The sequence below is a fragment of the Cetorhinus maximus genome, chromosome 15 (assembly GCF_964194155.1).
Source record: "Cetorhinus maximus chromosome 15, sCetMax3.hap1.1, whole genome shotgun sequence".
Lineage (NCBI taxonomy): Eukaryota > Metazoa > Chordata > Chondrichthyes > Lamniformes > Cetorhinidae > Cetorhinus > Cetorhinus maximus.
This window is the reverse complement of record NC_135893.1, coordinates 15,559,465-15,580,478: the sequence shown is the minus strand read 5'-3', so window position 1 is coordinate 15,580,478 and position 21,014 is coordinate 15,559,465. Positions and strand designations below refer to the sequence as shown.

Genomic DNA, 21,014 nt, shown 5'->3' with positions numbered 1-21,014 from the left:
GCCTTCTAGCGCCTTGCTAAAGTGGTCATTTTTTAAGCTTAAGGATCGGCTGGCTATTTAATTGAAGAAAACATCAGGGCTGAACCCAATCCTGCTCTCATCCAGGTGCATGTGCAGTTTCCAGATAGGTGTATCAAATACTTGGATTTCATCCCCTTCACCATCCTGGAAACACAAAGGCTAGTTGTGGCATTCAACTTATGTGCTGCTGAGATCAGCTAATTTGCTCTTTCAACATATAAATCCTGAATAGTAAACAGATCAATGATTTCTCAAGTTAACATTCAGATCTGCATGCTTCAATGGTGAATGCAATGAAGGAAGATTTCCTTCCTGTAATTAAATTTTAAACCTTTTTGAAAAGAACAGGTCTGTCTGGTTCAGTGATACTGAAAAAACCTACCGTTATACATTGCCTTGTGGGTCTCAAAGTGGGTTAGAAATAGTGAAATGAATTCTGTTTATTTTAATTCCTCTCATCCATGCAGGTGGAGTCTGAAGACCAATTTGAGCGGATTGGAGGAAGCTCAATAGGTGGTGGTACGTTTTGGGGGCTCGGAGCCTTGCTGACAAAAACAAAGGTGGTCATTTTTTTCCCCCTGTTTTTGTCTTTTATGTATCCTCTCCTCACCACATGCCTAGTTGAAGTCAGGAATATGGGCTTGAAACAGTCTTCAGGCATCAGCAGTTCTGTCTTCTAAGTCAGGCATTTGGAAGCTTGGGATGACTGCCTCCTCCCCATGTGCAGTAAAAAGGGGGGAAAAAACTTACATTTAAGTAACATCTTTCATGACATTATGACTCCCAAGTATTCTTGAAGTCTAATCACTTTTAATGTAATGTGGCAGCCAATTTGCACACAGCACTGAAGGACACACATTGACTAGTAAAGTAAGAGTAACATGCCTGCTTTTCTTCAAAGTACAATGGAATTTAGGATAGCCATGGAATCTTTTACTTGTATCTGACAGGGCAGATGAGGCCCAGCTTTAATGCCTCACCCGAAAGATGGCACCTTTGCCAATGCAGGAGCCCCTCGCTGTTGCATTTGTGCTCAAGTCTCTGGTGTGAGAGTCGAACCCAAGTCCTCCTGACTCGGCGGCAAGATGCTAGCTGATGCCTTAATAAGTCCTGAGGTTTTACCACAACGCCGATAATGATGGCAGCTGTTCTCTTCTGTTGAAGTTACCAGTTAAAATGCAGTCAGTTTCCACTAGTTGCTTTGCTTGTAATTCAGCAAATTTTCCACTTTGCTCTAATGCTGCTTTCTGCCATGTCTTCTGCTGCTTCTTTCAATTGACATCTTGTTTAGAATATTGTGGCCATCCACGCCCCCCCCCCAACCCCGCAGAGATCAGCAAAGGTGATCATTGCTTTGTCATCAGTGGATAATGTTGAAACAGTGAGGAAAGCACCTCCCCACATAATGATGGTTAAGCTGAGCACAATTCAGCCAAAACTATCCTTGTGTACGTGATTGTTGAGCGCAATTGGAAGAGAATCGTTGGTGGGATTGCTGGTTCCTATCATGGTCACTCAATGGATGTATGGTGACCCAATTTTGCGGGAGGAAATAATTTGACCCAGATAAATTTAGATGAAGACCCAGATGATGAGGCTTAATCCCCAGACTCTCCTGAGCAAATTGAACTTTGCTGTGGGGTGGAGAAGGGGTACTATAATTTGCCTCCCTTTACTGGATTAGTGAGAGCAGAATTGGTCATTGTTCCTGCTCTTGATCATTTTTCATCCAACCCAGTGCAGACAGGGCAGTACAACTCAGGCTGAGGACAGGATAAGGATGATGACACTGCCTGAGTAAGCAAAGACTGATGACTGAGGTGCAGTCGGTCAACTGTCATTTATGGACCTATATTTCATCAAGGAGTCAATGAAGGAGGAAGGTAAGCAAAGTGGGCACTCAGTGAACAAGATTTGCAATTTTAAGTTCAGGATTTTCTTTCACTTTGGGCGTTCCTTACGTGTGTAGCAATTAGAAAACAAAGGGCTGTAAAATTCACATTATTTAAGACTCATGGCATTTTAAGTTTCATAAAAGCTGTTTCCTGCATTCTTCTCATCTCGACTGTTATGCCTCAAAGGCTGACTTATTTGATTGTGGCTTACATTTAACTTATATTTTTTTTCTCCAGCGATTTGATGAATTATTGCAACTTGCATCAAAAGGACAGCACACAAACGTGGACATGTTAGTTCGTGACATTTATGGAGGGGCATACGAATCCTTTGGGCTCACCGGGGATCTTATAGCCAGTAGCTTTGGAAAATCTGCCACTACTGATAAAGGTAACTGCATCTTGATGATTATCTGTGTCTTGCCTTACATCCTCTTCAGCTGGAGTCAATTTCTTGAAATTACTGTTTGGGAAGAGGGAGTTAGTAATTGAATTTGGTTTTTACCTTTCATACTTGGTTTTGAATCCAACCCAAATTTGTGGGATGAAAGTCTCTCTTTCTGTCTGTAAGATTCCTATGTGAAGTAAATTTGGATAGTCTTGATCCAGTACTCAGTAAGCACAATTTCACAATCTAGAACTGCTGATAAATCGATACTAATTTGTTCCTCTTACTCAGACAAAGGTAGCTGAAGTGGAAAATGGAAATAGTCATGGGGTGTCTTCTGCAGTTGGAGTTACAGTACATGAAGTGCAGAAGTGAAATTCCTATTCTTGCCGATTTTAACAAAATGGTAGATATAAGTAAAAAACAGCTTCTCACAAATTTTATGCATATGTGTATTTATGTAACACTTCATGAAAAACAACATCCTGGATGCTCAAGGAAAGGGTAGACAGTACAACTTTCAGATCTGCTTTAGATATTTTTTCAGGAACGACAGTGAGTGCCACTTGCCTAAGCAGTTGGAGTGATTTGTGTTCAAAAGATTTACCGTACTGCATTATATCTAATTATGCAATAGTCTAACCCTGGGAATACCAATAGGATTCCGTTGTAACTGAACTGGATATCAGATCTTGCACACATGCTCTCATAATACTTCTCCAGTCTTTCCTAAGGCAGATTAAAATACTTTGTGGTACAATTGCAAAGTTGTTTAAATTTCCAAACAACAAGACATAATCGAATCTAGACGTGATTCTAGTGGACAATTTCAAACTGGTTTCACGATGTCGTGAAACCGATTTTTAGCCTTCTCACCATGTTGTCCGTTCGCGTCGCCAAACACACCCGCCACTGACGGGAAAACCCTAATTGAGAATATGAGCAATGGAAATCATGCCATACTATCCCTCTTGGCGGCCTTGCATAACTTATCCTGGCCTGATTCTGACTGATCTGGAGTTTAAGTTAAGCAAGCCTCCCAGACTTGTGGACTAACTTGGCCTTACCTCTTAAGTTCCCAATCAGTGGGAAATCAGTCCCTTTGACTTATTCAGTGCTTTGCCATTAGGCCATGCAAATAAAACTGACTAGCTGCCCTGCCCCTTTTTTATGATGTGGCTTTAAAGACATTTCCTGCTATTTTCAAAATTAATAAGCACAGCAGTGACTTAATGATTCTGGGATGAGTCAGTTGTCTATCATTGTCTCTCTTTGAAGTAATGAAGTCATTTGGTTTTAACGCACTTCTTCAGTGCCTGCAGTGTGTTGCTATTTCTGTTTTAAAACCTGTGCAAATTCACTTTGTTATAAAGCACAACACACAATTCTCTCCAAAACCTTAGCCATGGAGTTATGCCGGTGGACATGGAACAGATAAAATAGGGAGAAAATTGGGAAGGAAGAGGAGGATCCTTGGGAGTCTTTCTTTTTGAAGGCAGTGAGAGAACAAGTGTACAAATTGATTTTGGGAGAGTATTCCAGAGACCAGTGACCTGCAGACTGATGGATAAGCCTTGGATGGGCAAATTGGAATTAGAGGAGGGTGAGCTTTAAATTAGACAAGACAGGAAGTTCCCCACACATTATTGGGAAATGGGAGCCTTACAATGCACTGAATCTGATTGTACCCAGGGTGTATGCAAAGCAGCAACACTAACAGCTGGATTGAGACAGGACAAGAGCGTGATGCCTGCCCAATATCTTGGGTAGTGGTAAAGAGAGACCTAAAGACGGCGTTTAAAACCAAGTCTGTTAAATTAGGTTAATAGGTAATGGGGGAAAACACAATGGCATTATAAGAGCAGGACATTTTGTGTATGTTTGCTTTACAGTGCTATTGGGAAAATACTAATCCATATATTTTTTAAAAGTCGTGAAACTTCTAAATGTTGATGTTCAGAGAGACTTGGGTGAACAATGTTTGTACAAGGAACACAAAGTTTGCATACAGCTACAGCAAGCAATCAGAAAGGCATAGGTATGTTGGCCTTTATTACAAGGGGATTGGAGTGCAAGGTTAAGGAAGTCTTGCTACAGTTGTGTAGGACTTTGGTGAGACCACACTTGGAGTACTGTGTCCAAACTTGGAGCTTTGGTCTTCACACTTAAGGAAGGATATACTTATATTGGAAGTGCAACAAAGGTTGGCTAGATTGGTTCCTGGGACGAGGGTTGTCTTATGATGAGGAACTGAGTAAATTGGCCTATATTCTCTGGAGTTTAGAAGAATGCGAGGTGATCTCATTGAAACATACAGGATTCTGAAGGGGCATGACAGGGTAGACACAGAGGTTGTTTTCCCCTGGGTGGGGAATCTATAACGCAGGGAGAGTCTCTGAATAAGAGGTTGATCATTTAGAAATGAGATGAGAAATTTCTTCACTCAGGGATGTGAATCATTGGAATTGTCTACTCCAGGGAATTATGGATGCCCCACAATTGAGTATATTTAAGGCTGAGGTAGACTCAGCTACCTTTTGGTGTCTCAGGGAATGAGGAGATATAGCGAGCGGGCAGGAAAGTGAAGTTGAGGCAGTAAATTAGCCATGATCATATTGAATGGTGGAACAGGCTCTACTCCTGTTCCTATTTCTTATCATTTTATAGATGTACTCATGCAATTAGCTGAGTAACGATGTTAGAAGTTATTGCTATTCTATCATCTTGCCCAATAGAGCTACCATTAGCCTGCCTCATAGACAGCAATGAAAGGCAAAATTATACCTCAAGCTGAATCTTGTACAGAACATGACAGATCATAAATAAGTGATGATGGTAGAATCCAGAGCAAAAACTCTTACTTGACCTATTACCTTTACCTTTACTTTTAAGTTTTAAGCTCATTAAGGTGGGAAATGTTGGTGCTGAGAATGGAATAGCTCCTAGGGCAGAATTTTGCCCTTGATGGGTGGGCGGGCATCCAATCCCCGCCGCCGAAACGGGCCCCACCGCCATTCTAAGTGGGTGGGCCAATTAAGGCCCGCCCAGCGTGACGCCCGACGGGAAGCACTATGCGCTCCCTGTGCGGGTGGGGGGGATTCCCCAAATGCGAGAGTGCGCTCTTTCGCGCATGCGCACTAAAGAGTGCACAACTCCCTGAGACTAAGTGCTGCCTCAGGGAGATCGCTGAAAGTTTTTGAAACTTTAAAAATAGAACAATAAAAAAATCATTAACATGTCCCCCTCATGTGACAATGTCACACAAGATGGGACATGTTAATAAATATCACAAAAACTTTATTAAAGTTTTTTAAAACTGACATAAAACCTCATCCCGCCGGTGGATGAGGTTTCATGTTTTTTCAGAAGCCCGCCGGGGCTCCTGGCCTGCCCGCCAGCCTTAAGGTTGGACGGGCAGGGCCTTTAATTGGTTTAACTACCCTGCCAATGGCTTCAATTAGGTATTGACAGGCCAGTGGATGGACAGCTGATCGCGTTGTCCGCCCGCCTTCCTGAATATTTAAATGGGGCGGGATGATGTCGGGGGTTCCGCCCGACATCACCCCGTGTCGGCGAGCGGGCCCCGCCCTCAGCTCGCCGACAGAAAAATTCTGCCCCTACTTTAGGCGTATAGAATCCTTGTTATTGCCTTCTATATGTGGCGTAGCCTGGTTTCATGCAGAGTTAAGCTTCTTCACTCTTTCACCGAACAATGTTTAAGGCCCAAGCTAAGAAGGGTGTACTACTTTTACACCAGTGTCCCATTCTCCATTGTCAATTCTCCTGTGACACCCCTCAGTCAAATCACTAATTTGGTGTAGAATTGAGGACAGCTAGACCTGTAGTGATATGACTGCAATTAGTAGCTCCCTATGTGGGAATTCAAGTAAAGGCCTGAACACCTTTGCTTTATGGTGGCTGTTTCGTAAGACGTTGGTTGAAATTCTGGAACTTTGCAAGAAGTTAGTAATGTTTATAAATGTGAACCACACTCTTACCTCTCTGCTGTTCGCCTTTCCACCCAACCGTATAGATCATTAAATGTCTTTTTTATTTGTGTTTAGAGTTCACCAAAGAGGACATGGCAAAGAGTTTACTCCATATGATCAGCAATGACATTGGACAGCTGGCCTGCCTGTATGCCAAGCTTCACAACCTCAGCAGAGTCTACTTTGGTGGTTTCTTTATCCGAGGCCACCCAGTTACCATGCATACCATTACCTATAGTATCAACTACTTCACAAAGGTAAAGATTGTGGGTGGAGGCGTGGGCGCGGGTACTTATTTCATTGAAGTCTTTGATGAAAGTACCTAAATTGTTTAACATTAACTCTTACCATGAATCCAGCTATCCTGACCTCTTTACAATGAATCTATTTACATGAAGTTACTGTGTAACAGCAAATTTGTCATCGACTGGTTTATTAATGGTTTTGTCTCACTTGGTTGTTAGGGTGAAGTTCAGGCATTGTTTTTGAGACATGAAGGATACCTTGGTGCCATTGGGGCTTTTCTAAAGGGAGCAGAAGAGGACAGTAAGTATCTCTTTTCAGTACATTACCCTTTCAGTTGTGGTAAAATCTGGCATGTTGTTCTCACTCCTGCGTTGTGGTTGGGTCATAAGAACAGCAATAGATCATTCAGTCATTTAGGCCTGTTCTGCCATCCAATTAGATCATAGCTGATCTGCATTTTAACTCCATGCACCCACCTTGGTTCTGTAACTCTTAATACCATAGCCGGACAAAAATTGATCAATTTCAGTTTTGAAACTTGCAGTTGATCCCCAGCCTCAACAGTCTGTTTCGGGAGAGGGGGGACGGGGGGGTGGGGGGGGGATACAACTTTCCATTACCCTTTGTGTAGAAATGTTACCTGGCATCAAACCTGAGCAGCCTAGCTCTAATTTTAAGGCTATGTCACCTTGTTCTAGACTCTTCCCACCAGAGGATATTGTTTCTCTCTATTTGCCCTCTCAACTTTGTTTATCATAAGCACCTCATTTACATCATCCCTTGTGCTTCAATGTTCAGGGGAATACAAACCTAGTCGATACAAACTGTCCTCATAATTTAGCTTCAGTTAAACACTCAGTGCCACCGGTTGTCTTGGCATAGCTGGTGCCATCCTTGCTTCCTGAGGCAGAAGTTCGTTGATTCAAGCCACACACCAGGACCTTGAACATGTAATTGGGGCTGATACTCCAAGGCAGCACTGAGAGGGATTCCTAGAGTGTTTATTAGTTATAGAAAATCTATTTCAGTTCAGTGTAGTTTCTCCAAATTTTTCTTTGTTCCCAGAAAAACAGACTTCCTGCTGCTAAGTTGCGCACTTTCTACTCTATCGTTTTTTATTTTTCAGATCCTAATCAGTATAGCTGGGGAGAGAACTATGCTGGCAGTTCAGGCTTAATGAACAGTTCCCCTGATATACATCCAATGCAGCGAGCACGAAGTGGAACGGTATGCATCTGTCATGAGAATCATGTATTTTATGAACCACGTGAGTTATATAAAACCTGGTACCTTCAAAAGACTAGTCTATGGAATGGGCATTCACCAGATTGTCGTTCTCTTTAAGTAGTTGCTATTTAAATAAAGAGCAGTTGCCTCGGAAGCAGGGAGTTAAAGTGACATTTAACATTCTCCTACAGCAAGACAAACAAAAATGTATCTATGTTGTTTCAAAATTTGCGTAATTTGTTTCAAATGATTTGCAGAAAGTCTTCATTTATTATGCTTTCTGATGTAGCAGATTAATATGATGAGCACTTCAGGCATATAAATTCAACGTGAGTATAATTTAAATACAGCGTGGAGGCGCAACCTGACACTGGAGAGATGTAAGAGGCTTCTTCCTTCAGGGGGCCCCGCTCCACTTAGCTCTGGTTGGTATCACATTGGGCCATAACTCCCGATTCTGGCTACTTTTATACCACAGTAGGAGGGACTACATTTGCAGTATAAATACACCTTGGAGCCATCATAAATTTGACATGAGTGCAAATTCGTTCACGTGAAGGCTGTTATAGCAGTTTGGTTTATTCTGAAGTGAACCTTTATTTCCCAAGGAAGCATATTTTTTATCATTTCATGCCATGAAGGGAAAGGGAAAAAAAACCCTTGCCTCAAATCAGCAGATCCCCCTTCAGTCTACCCAGTTATTGTGTCATGTTTTGCACATTAATTATTTATTCCAGAAGATTTCAAAAATGTTATTTTTTTCCTTTATTCTTTCATGAGATGTGGGCATTGCTGGCAAGGCCAGCTTTTGTTGCCCATCCCTAATTGCCCTTGAACTGAGTGGCTCGGTATGCCATTGCCGAGGGCAGTTAGGGGCCAACCACGTTGCTGTGGGTCTGGAGTCGCACGTAGGCCAGACTGGGTAAGGATGGCAGATTTCCTTCCCTAAAGGATGTTAGTGAACCAGATGAGTTTTTACGACAATCAATGATAGTTTCATGGTTACCATGACTGAAACTAGCTTTCATTTCCAGATTTTATTAATTGAATTGAACTTCCACTAACTGCCATGGGGGATTTGAAACCGTGGGCAGAATTTTACGGCCCCGTTTTGGCGGGGACGGGGCTGTTAAATGAGGTCCATGGGCCGTTATAAATCCCATTGACGACAGCGAGAACGTAAAATCCCGCTGTCGTAAAATTCTGCCCCATGTTCCCAGAGCATTAGCCTGGGCCTCTGGATTACTAGTCCAGCGACATTACCACTACACCACCATCTGCCCTTGTTTATAATGGTTTTTGAAATTACATGTTAATTCTTGCTTCAATGTAAATGTGTACAGAGCATTCGAGACTTGGACATTACTCTGTACAAAGGCTGTTTTCAGTACCTTTCTTTTATCTCTGAAATAATATGAGTAATTCAGGTCACTAGTTGTCGCTGATGCATGCATAGACACAGGCGTTCTCGCCACTTCATGCACATCTTGTGTGAAACTGTGGTACTTTTGCCTCAAATCGTGTTACAGGTAGCTACTATATATCACAAGATGTGGCATCAAGTCACATGTCCTAGATGTGAGGTTATTTATTTCCTGACTGTATATTCTTTTTATTCTATTACGAGATGGAGATGTCACTGGCTAGGCCAGCATTTATTGCCTATCCCTACTTGCCCTTGAGAAGGTGGTGGTGAGATGCCTTCTTGAACTGCTGCAGTCCATGTGATGAAGGCACACCTACAGTACTGTTAGGGAGGGAGTTGTAGGATTTTGACCCAGTAACAGTGAAGGAACGGCGATATATTTCCAAGTCAGGATGATGAGTGGCTTGGAGGGGAACTTACAGATGGAGGTGTTCCCATGTATCTGCTGCCTTGTCATTTTAGATGGTAGCATCATGGGTTTGAAAGGTGCTGTCGAAGGACCCTTGGTGAGTTTCTGCATTGCGCCTTGTAGGTGGTACACACTGCTGCCACTGTTTGTTAGCGGTGGAGGGGGTGAATGTTTGTGGATGGGGTACCAATCAAGCAGCTGCTTTGTCCTAGATGATGTCGGGCTTCTTGAGTGTTATTGGAGCTGCATTCGTCAAAGCAAGCGGAGAGTATTCCATCACACTCCTGGCTTGTGCCTTGTAGTTGGTGGATAGGCTTTGGGGAGTCAGGAAGTGAGTTACTCGCTAAAGGATTCCTAGGCTCTGGCCTGCACTTGTAGCTACAGTATTTAAATGGCTTGTCCAGTTCAGCGTCTGGTCAATGCTAACCTCCAGGATCTTGACAGTGGGGGTTTCAGTGATGGTAATGCCATTAAATTTCAAAGAGTGACAGTTAGAATCTTTTTTGTTGGAGGTGTGCATTGCCTGCTACTTGTGTGGCGCGAATGTTCCTTGCCACTTGTCAGCCCAAACCTGGATATTTTCCAGCACTTGCTGCATTTGGACATGGACTGCATCAGTTATGAGGAGTCACGAATGATGCTGCACATTGTTCAACCTTCAGCGAACCTTATGATGGAAGAAAGGTCATTAATGAAGCAGCTGAAGATGGTTGGACCTAGGACATTACCCTGAGGAACTCCTACAGTATTGCTCTGGAACTGAGATGATTGACCTCCAACAACCATAACCTTCTTCCTTTGTGTTGGTATGACTCCAACCAGTGGAGAGTTTTCCCCGTGATTCCCATTGACTCCAGTTTTGCTAGGGCTCCATGATGCCACATTCGGCCAAATGCTGTCTTGATGTAAAGGGCAGTCACTCTCGCCTCACCTCTGGAGTTCAGCTCTTTTGTTCATGTATTTACCAAGGCTGTAATGAAGTCAGAAGCGGAGTGGCCTTGGCGGAACTCAAACTGAGCGTCAGTGAACAGATTATTGCTAAGCAAGTGCCGCTTGACAGCACTGTTGGAGACCCCTTTCATCACTGCACTGATGATAGAGAGTAGACTGATGGGGCGGTAATTGGCCAGGTTGGATTTATCCTGCTTTTTGTGTACAGGACATACCTGAGCAATTTTCCACATTGCCAGATAAATGCCTGTGTTGTAGCCTTACTGGAACAGCTTGGCTAGGGGTGCAGCAAATTCTGGAGCACAAGCCTTCAGTACTATTGCTGGAATATTGTCAGGACCCATAGCCTTTGCAGCACCCAGTGCCTTCAGCTGTCTCTTGATATCATGTGGAGTGAATCGAATTGGCTGAAGACTGGCACCTGTGATGCTGGGGACCTCTGGAGGAGGCTGAGATGGGCCATTCACTCGGCACTTCTGACTGAAGATTGTTGCGAATGTTTCAGCCTTATCTTTTACACTGATGTGCTGGACTCCTCCAACATTGAGGATGGCGATATTTGTGGAGCCTCCTCCTCCAGTGTGCACCATCATTCACCACTGGATGTGGCAGGACTACAGAGCTTAGATCTGATCCGTTGGTTATGGAATCGCTTAGCTCTTGTCTTATCACTTCCTGCTTATGCACTTGGCACGCAAGTAGTCCTGCATTGTAGCTTCACCAGGTTGATACCTCATTTTTAGGTATGCATGATGCTGCTCCTGGCCTGCCCTTCTGTACTCTTCGTTGAACCAAGGTTGATCCCCTGGCTTGGTGGTGATCCTAGAGTGGGGGATATGCCGGGCCATGAGGTTACAGATTGTGGTCGAGTACACTACTGCTATTGGCCCACAGCGCCTCATGGTTGCCCAGCCTTGAGCTGTTGCTCAAAATCTATCCCATTTCGCATGGTGGTAGTGCCACGCAACATGATGGAGGGTATCCTGGGGAGGCAGTGGCATTGTCACTTGACTGGTAATCCAGAGACCCAGGGTAATGCGCTGGGGACCCAGGTTCGAATCCCACCACAGCAGATGGTGGAATTTGAATTCAGTAAATACCTGGAATTAAAAGTCTAATGATGACCATGAAGACATTGTCAATTGTCATTAAAAACCCACCTGGTTCACTAATGTTCTTTAGGGAAGAAAATCTTTCATCCTTACCTGGTCTGGCCTACATGTGACTCCAGACCCGCAGCAATGTAGTTGGTTCATAAAAATGCCCTCTGAACAAGGGCAATTAAGGATGGGCAATAAATGCTGGTCTAGCCAGCGCCGCCCACATTCCCACAAATTTTTTAAAAAAGGCAGGACTTCGTCTCCACAAGAATTGTGCGGTGATCACTCCCACCGCTGCTGTCATGGACAGATGCATCTGCAGCAGACAGGTTCATGAGGATGAGGTCAAGTACGTTTTTCCCCTCTTGGTTCCCTCACCACCTGCCGCAGACCCAGTTTAGCAGCTATGTCCTTTAGCACTCAGCCAACTTGGTCTGTGATGGTGCTACCGAGCCACTCTTGGTGATGGTCATTGAAGTCCCCCATCCAGAGTAAATTCTGCGCCCTTGACACCCACAGTGCTTCCTCCAAATGATTCATCAGCTGAAGGAGGGTGGGGGGTTGGTGGGGTGTGTGGTGTTCATGGTACGTGGTTATCAGCAGGAGTTTTCCTTGCCCATGTTTGACCTGATGTCATGAAACTTCATGGGATCCAGAGTCGATGTTGAGGACTCTCAGGGCAACTCCCTCCCGACTGTATATCACTGTGCCGCCACCTCTGCTGGATCTGTCCTGCCAGTGGTACGGGACATACGCAGGGATAGGGATGGTGATGGTGGTGTCTGGGACATGATCTGTAAAGTATGAGGATGACTGTGTCAAGTTGTTGCTTGACTAGTCTTGTGAGACAGCTCTCCCAATTTTGGCACAAGCCCCCAGATGTTAGTAAGAGGGACTTGTCCAGGTATAAATTTTGTTCCATCATTGCTACCTACATTTCAGTAGAATGTCAGCTGTTCAGTTAAAGTGGCAAGCTTTCTTCATCAGAACTGGGGAGTTGAATTTAGGGTGCTAAGAAAGCTGTTTAAGCCTTGAAGTAATTTTTAAAAAGCAGAACATTATCCATTCCCTTCCCTGAAATTGATTCTACAAGTCTTGAGCGTATGATTTGAGATACCAGAATTCCGGGAAGGATTTAGATGATGGGTAGAGAAGGAAGAATACTGCAAGCATTTCCCCTCTTCAACTGGTGAGATTTTGTTTGCAGGGTAACTCATTTATTTTCTTCTTTTGTAAATTTTTCACTTTTAACTTCTAACCTGTATCTTTCATTCCTTTCCTGGTTTCCTCCACGTTCTGTTAATCCTTCCACAGTTTTCAGTAAGTGTTCTTGTTCAATTTTTATCCCCTTTGCTTTGTCGCATTAACTCTCCAGTGTAATTTTCACCCTGTTGAAAGAAAGAACAGACAGTAATAATTGGCAGTTGCCCTGAATAGATGGCATTGAGGATGAGCAGGTTGAATAGCCATGCCCTTCAATTGCTGTCCTTTATTCCCCATTGCCGTATAGATAGGAATCCGTTTGATTGCTGTTGCCCCTACTGTTTGCATATTCTGGGGATGGGTTGGGGTGGGATAATCACTGGAGGGTATAAACCCTTTTTGGCCTGCCTGTGCTTGGAATGATGTGTCTATACTACAGTTTGATGGCTGTAACAGACAGGCTGGCTTTTCCCCCCTTCAATGTCTTCCAGTTTTCCCAAAAGTGCCAGTTGTAAGTGTACTGATACCACCTGTAAACAAATAGTAAGATTAAATGCACTATTTTGGGTGTCTTGGTGGTAAGGAAAAAGGAATAGAAGGACTTGTGATCCTTACACAGTGCTGTTACATTTAAAATGTCCCCAAAAGCACATTGTTCAATGTACAAGGTGTCATTTTTACAGTATGTGCTTTAAAAAATTGATTTTAAGTGGGTGAATGATGGGGCCACCCATGCTGGCCCATGTTTAAAGCTTTAATCTCATGATCAAATCATAGAATCAAAGACTGAAACAGCACAGAAGGACCCATTTAGCCTATCGTGTCTGTGGTTACTCTTTGAAAGAATATCCAATTAGTTCTGCCCCCTTGTTCTTTCCTCATTGTCCATTTTAAGTATTTATCCAATTCCCTTTTGAAATTTATTATTGAATCTGCTTTCATCGGCTTTCAGAAAGTACATTCCAGATCATAACTTGCTGTGTAATTTTTTTTCCCCCTCATTTTGCCCCTGGTTCATCTATCAGTTTACCTTATATCTGTCCCCTCTGCCAACCCTTCTATCACTGGAAACAGTTTCTCTGACTTCCTCCATCAGCACCCTTTCAAATTTTGGATACCTCTATCAGATCTCCCTGTAACCTTCACACCTCTAAGGAGAACAAACTTGGTTTCTCTTGCTTGTCTATGTAGCTGAAGGCTTTCATCCTGATGCCATGCCAGTAAGTCTCTTCTGTACCCTTTCTAAAGCCTTGACATCCTTCCTAAAGCGTGGTGCTCAGAATTGGCCACAATAGTCTGGTTGAGGCCTAACCAGTGTTTTATAAAGGTTTAACATAACTCCTTCACTTTAGTACTCTATGCCTCTATTTAAAAAGCCAAGGATCCTTTTTAACAATCTTCTGAACTTGTCCTGCCAGCTCCAAACACCCCCAGGTCACTGTCCACCCCATCTAATTTGTACCATTTAGTTCATATTGCTGCTTCTTTTTCCTATCAAAATTAATCATGTCACATTTTTCTCTGTTAAATTTGACCTGCCATGTGCCTGTCATTTTACCAGTCAGCCATGACCTTCTGAAGCCTGTTTACTATCCTCATGTCTGAATTTTGCATTATCTGCAAACTTTGAAATTATGCCCTATGTACCCAAGTCCAGGTCACTAATATATATCAGAAAGAGCAGTGGTCATAATACCAATCCCTGGTGGGCCACCACTGCACACTTCCCACCATCCTGTAAAATGATCATTCATCACTGCTCTCTGCATCCTGTCCTTTGGCCAATTTTGTATTCACACAGCCTCTGTTCCTTTAGTGACATGGGCATTAATTTCGCTAGCAAGTCTATTATGTGGTACATTATGAAACACCTTTTGAAAGTCCATATGAACAACATCAGCCATGCCACCATGATCTACTCTTTGTTATTTTATCAAATAATTTGATCAAGTTAATCAAACATTTTCCTTTAAATCTGTGCTGGCTTTCATTTATTAACACCTATTTTTCCCAGTGTCTATTAATTTTGTCTTGGATTAATGACTCTAAACGATTTCCCACTACCAATGTTCGGCTAACTGGCCTGCATTTGCCAGGTTTATCCCTTTCCCCTTTTTTTGAACAGTGTGTATCATTTTCAATCCTTTGGCACCACCCAATATCCAAGGATGATTGGAGCATTGTGATCAGAACCTCTACAATTTCCACCATTGCACAGCAATCAAGGATGCATCCCATCCGGTTGGATGACTTTTTCTGCTTGCAGTGTGTTCAACCTTTTTATTCTTTATTTTATCCGATCCAATTTCTCTACTACCTCCTCATCTATTGCAAAATTGTCAGCATCCTCTTTAATCAATAAAGGGAGATGTAAATGAATTCTGACGTCCAGCTTTTTGTGGCTGCGATGCTTCTAAAGCCATATTCTAGTATAATACAGTAGCATGAGCAGAAAATAAAGAAACTTTGATTTTTGACAGGATAAACACCAAAAGCCAACGAGGCTTCCAGTGTTTGACAGTTTGGAACTGTGCGCCCATGTGTGTGCTTGCGTGTATTGACTTTTAAAAAAATTCTTGTCAACTTCTGCCTGCCCCACTAATACTTCCGCAATTTTGAGATGCTACAAAAGATCCCTAATGAGAAATTAAAAGAAAGCGTTGCTTCATGCAGTAAACTGAAGGTTTGATTCATTGGTAGTTTGACATGCTGGAGATGGACCGACTGGAACGGCAACTGGTGAACCTTCCTCTCCTCCTCGATGCATCATCATACGTCCCAGATACAGTTGACCTCACCGAAGATGCCATGGCAAGGGAGTATTGGCTGAGCTGCTTCGAGGATGCTTTAGATGGTGTAAGTAGAAATGAGACAAACTATTTGATCCAACTGGTCTATACTGATGTTTATTCTCTACATGAGCCCCTTGACACTCATCTTCATCTCACCCTATCAAAATAATCTTCTATTTCTTTCTCCCTCATGCACTTCCCTTTAAATGCATCTATTCTACTTGTCTCAACTTTCAGGAGTGACTGCTACTTGATCTCTTTAGGTACAATCAGGAAATATTGCTTTCCAGGTTTTGTTTTCACAATTCTCCCCCGTCTCATTTTTTTACCCTTCTTCCCTCTTTTGCTTAGGATGTTCCCTGCTGCCAGGGTTCAGTTCCGCAGATACTGGCAGCTGCCCAATGCCTTGTCTAAGCAAGCACTCGGCATGTGTAAGCCTGGAAAATGAATGTCCGGCTGCTCTGTCACATTGGGCATCACCGTGAAGTTTGATCCTTAACTCTCTTGAGATCCACGTACTATACTTCCAGGAAGATTTGCTGGGTAATGTTCAGAGACAGAAATCCTGACTCTTTTTTTCCCTCCTCAGCTCAAAAAAGCGAAAGGTGTTGGTCTTCAGTCGCTGCACCAGCTGAGATTAGTTATATTAGGAATTGAACCCAATAATGGCTGTGTAGGTTGGTATCACATCTTGTGATCCATGTGCCCACTGAGCCACAAATAAAATTTGCACTTTTTAAAGCCAATAACCAGTGAATTGGGATATTGTTACTGTTCTGTTGTTAGTCACCTTGGTGGGTAGGACTTTCATCTGAGTCAGTAAACTGTGGGTTTAAGTCCCACTCCAGCAACTTGAGCACAAAATCCAGGTTGACGATTCAGTGCCGTAGAGGATGCGATACGCTGTCAGAGATGCGGTGTAAGGGCATTCTGGATGCAAGCTGGATGAGATAAGAGGATGACAGAAGCTAATGAGGCCTACTGCTAATTTTGTTTCCTGTGTTTCCCCGCACTGCTGTCACTGCCTCCTCACCCGCTCCATCAGCCCTCCCACTCACTCCATCAGCTGCTTTATAACATTATTGCTTTATAATTTTTCATTACCTTTTTGGATAAATAAAGCACTTTTTATTACTGCTTCCTAATGCTTTGTCACTGTTTTATGTCTTGGGTGCATATTTATATCCAGTTCTCACTCTTGTGATTAGGCACTCTGACATTATTCTGAAACCCAGAAAATTCTGAAATCCAGAAATGCCTTGGTCCCAAACATTCCAGATTTGAGAAGTGAAAGTGTACCAGATTCATGGCATAAACAGTGCAATTGTTGACTTTTTTGTACTTTTTGTTACCTGATTTTTAAGATACATTATTGCTGAGTAAGCCACTAAACTTTTATGAAAGTGATAAATTAGGAAGGTTTTCCAGATGTACAAACATGAACGCACTTGTCTTGCCTAATATCAACTTAGGTTGACAAAACATTTTTAATGTAATAAAATGTACCAAGGTGCCTCACACAAGAGCGTAATGATGACAAAAATTGAGGCCAAGCTAAAGAAGGAGATATTACGCTGGGTTACTAAACATTTTGTCAAAATGGTATGTTTAAGAAGTTTTTTTTATTCATTCATGGGATGTGGACATCGCTGGCTAGGCCAGCATTTATTGCCCAACTCTAATTGCCCTTGAGGAGGTGGTGGCAAGCTGCCTTCTTGAACTGCTACAGCCCATGTGGTATAAGTACACCCACAGTGCTGTTAGGGAGGGATTTCCAGGATTTTGACCAGGCGACACTGAAGGAACAGCCATATATTTCCAAGTCAGGATGGTGAGTGGCTTGGAGGGGAACATCCAGGTGGTGGTGTTCCTATGGGTCTGCTTCTCTGTCCTTTTAGATGATAGCAGTGGTGGGTTTGGAAGGTGCTGCCTAAGGAGCCTTGGTGAGTTCCTGAAGTGCACCTTGTATATGGTACAAACTGCTGCTCTGTGTGTCAGTGATGGAGGGAGTGAATGTTTGTGGATGCAGTGACAATCAAGCTGGCTGCTTTGTTCTGGATGGTGTCAGGCTTCTTGAGCATTGTTGGAGCTGCACTCATCCAGGCAAGCAGAGAGTATTCCACTACGCTCCTGACTTGTGCCTTGTAGATAGCGGACCAGCCTTTGGGGAGCCAGGAAGTGAGTTGCTCACCGCAAGATTCCTATCATCTGACCTGCTCTTGTAGCCACAGTATTTATATGGCTAGCCCAGTTCAGTTTCAGGTCACTGGTAACCCCCAGGATATTGATAGTGGGGAATTCTGCGATGGTACTGCCATTGAATGTCAAGGACTGATGATTAGTTTCTCTCTTGTTGGAGATGCTCATTGTCTGGCACTTGTGTGGCGCGAATGTTACCTGCCACTTGTATGTTCAAGCCTGGATATCATCCAGGTCTTGCTGCATTTGGACATGGACTGCTTCAGTATCTGAGGAGTTGCGAATGGTGCTGAACATTGTGTAATCATCAGCGAACATCCCCCCTTCTGACCTTATGATGGCGGGAAGGTCATTGATGAAGCAGCTGAAGATGGTTGGGCCTAGGACACTACCCTGAGGAATTCCTGCAGTGATGTCCTGGAATTGAGATGATTTACCTGCAACAACCATCTTTCTTTGTGCTAGGTATGATTACAACCAGCAGAGAGTTTTCCTCCTGATTCCCAATGACTCCAGTTTTGCTAAGGTTTCTTGGTGCCACAGTCGGTCAAATGCTGCCTTGATGTTAAGGGCAGTCACACTCACCTCACCTCTGGAGTCCAGCTCTTTCGTCCATGTTTGAACCAAGGCTGTAATGAGACCAGGAGCTGAGTGACTCTGGCGGAACCCAAGCTGAACGCCAGTGAGCAGGTTATTGCTAAGCAAGTGCTGCTTGATAGCACTGTTGATGACCCCTTCTATCACTTTACTGATAATGGAGAGTAGACTGATGGGGCAGTAATTGGCTGGGTTGGATTTGTCCAGCTTTCTGTGCACAGGACATACCAGGGCAATTTTCCACATTGCTGGGTAGATGCCAGTGTTGCACTTGGATAGGCATGTCAAATTCTGGAGCACAAGCCTTCAGTGCTATTGCTGGAATATTGTCAGGGCTCATCGCCTTTGCAGTATCCAGTGCCTTCAGCCATTTCTTGATATCACGTGGAGTGAATCGAATTGGCTGAAGACTGGCACCTGTGATGCTAGGAACCTCCGGAGGTGGTGTCTTAAAGGTGGAGAGAGGCGGACATGTTTAGAGATGGAATTCCAGAACTTAGCACCTGAGGGTTCGGCTGTCAACTAACTCCAAAGACTAGAAGTAAAATCCTAGGCCGTATAGAACGGCGAAAGAAATGTTCTTCCTCAACCAACACTCCTCAAAATGAAATTACTTGCTCATTTATGTCAACTGCTCTGTTTCAGTTAGCTACCGTGTTGCCGCACATAAGAACAGAGTCTGCACATCAAAAATAATTAATTGGATGTGGAACTCATTAGGATATTCCGGGGTATGATGAAACACAACATAAATGCGAGTTCTTCCTTTGTGACTCTCTCATTGGAGCAGCTGAAAGAGGTTGTTCTGACGTGAAGCAGTGTTTTTGTTTCTTCTGTTTCAGGTAGTAAAGCGGGCTGTCGCTAGCCAGCCGCAGTCACTGGATGCCACAGAGCGAGCAGAGAAATTCCGGCAAAAATACCGACACAAACTTCAAACATTGAGGCACCAGCCATTGTGAGTTTTTACCTAGTCCAGTGTTCTAAGTGGATCCAAAGTCATTGTAGATTAATATAAAAAGCTCACAATTCAATGGTGCTGCCTGTTTTGAAAACATCACCACTTCCCAGGGTTCTGAACCCTTTTTTGCTGTAATACATGTAAATATTTGGCTTTCCAACAAATAAAATGTATGTTCAGTTTTGAGCTGGAACATGCTACTGCAGGATTAGTTGAGGAAGTTAACGTAGATGCATTTAAGGAGAAGCTAGATGAGTTGAGGGGGAAGGAGGATATGCTATTAGGGCTCAATGAAATAAGATGGGAGAAGGTTCATGTGGAGCATAAATGCCACTATGGATCAGTTGGACCAAATGGCCTGTTTCTGTACTGTAAATTCTGTGTAAGTCAATGAAATGGTGAGGCAATCTTGTCACTTTATAAATCATTAGTGTGACTGCACTTGGAATATTGAATAGAGTTCTGGTTGCCACATTTCAGGAAGGGTATTGTAGCCATTGAAAAGGTAGAGAAGGAAGCAGTCAGAATGATTGAGGGATTGGATTTTGAGTGATTATATAAATTGGGCATGTCCCCACTAGCAATGAGAAGGCTGAGAAGTTGATCTGATTGCCTTTGGGACCGGACAATGTTGACTATGACCAGGTGTTTCCACTTACCCAGAACAGTAGCACTAGAGGACACAGCCTGCACTAGAAAGACGATTAATTCAGAACTAATCTACAGAAACATTATTTCACCGAGCGAGTGATAAATTGATGGAACGGAGTCCATAGGAAAACAGTGGAGGCAGACAGTTTTGATTCATTCAAGTGCAATTAGATGGATTTCTTTCACAAAATAATATATTGCTGTGTAGTGTGTAAATAATTTGAGACATGACTGGTGGTTTGTGAAGCATGCTTGGGCAAAACAGGTAACTTTAGATCTGTAGTTCCCAAAGCTCTCCTTGCCTTGTGCCTGAATCTGTTGTAGACTAATTATAGCTATTAATTGCCATGATTGCTCAACAATTTCATTATTCTTGTATCATGTGACTACCAGGATGGTAGAAGGTGAACTCAAGGGACCTTAGCCTTTTCTTGTCAATCAGTTCCTATACTGCTCTCATTTAGTAGTCATAACAAGTCTTGTAACCAGTCAGGATTGCTGTTTTACAAAGTCAATATCTATTGCTGTCAAATAGATGGAGAAATACTTGGACAAAAACCCTTAACCTGGGAAATCTTTCTTTTCCATAGCGTTAAATTAATATTTTAAACAAAAAATGCATAATTTAAAGGAAACCATATGTATTGTGCATCCATTTCCCCCCTGCACCTCCTGAAGATACAGACTCTTGCCAGGCCCTTGCACTGGAAGTGGTGGGAGCCCTTCAGAGCTTCACAAAAGTGGCTATTACTCATGGGGGAGCATGGACAGTGAATGTCAACAGACTATTCAATATGGAAGGCATCACTGCTAAGCCTGATCCTGCTATCACGCACCCTTCACATTTTCACCTTCCTCTGGGAAGAGTAGCAAGGAGCAGTCACCTTGGAATGCGTTACAATTGTTTTTTTTTAACATAGATTTCTGTACACTTGGCTGTCCTGGTATATCCTGAAAATGCT

At 43.1% G+C, this 21,014-nt stretch overlaps 1 protein-coding gene across 2 annotated transcripts in view; it reads left to right on the top strand.

The window, feature by feature from the left end:
• The window catches only part of pank4 (pantothenate kinase 4 (inactive)), a 54,457-nt gene that overhangs the window by 18,238 nt on the left and 15,205 nt on the right, over positions 1–21,014 (top strand). For both annotated transcript variants that reach the window (XM_078557942.1, XM_078557943.1), the window contains 7 exons: positions 489–581; positions 2,154–2,307; positions 6,369–6,550; positions 6,758–6,839; positions 7,666–7,766; positions 15,556–15,711; positions 19,286–19,398. In XM_078557942.1, the coding sequence (XP_078414068.1) occupies positions 489–581; positions 2,154–2,307; positions 6,369–6,550; positions 6,758–6,839; positions 7,666–7,766; positions 15,556–15,711; positions 19,286–19,398 (881 nt within the window). The remainder of the gene's footprint in view (positions 1–488; positions 582–2,153; positions 2,308–6,368; positions 6,551–6,757; positions 6,840–7,665; positions 7,767–15,555; positions 15,712–19,285; positions 19,399–21,014) is intronic.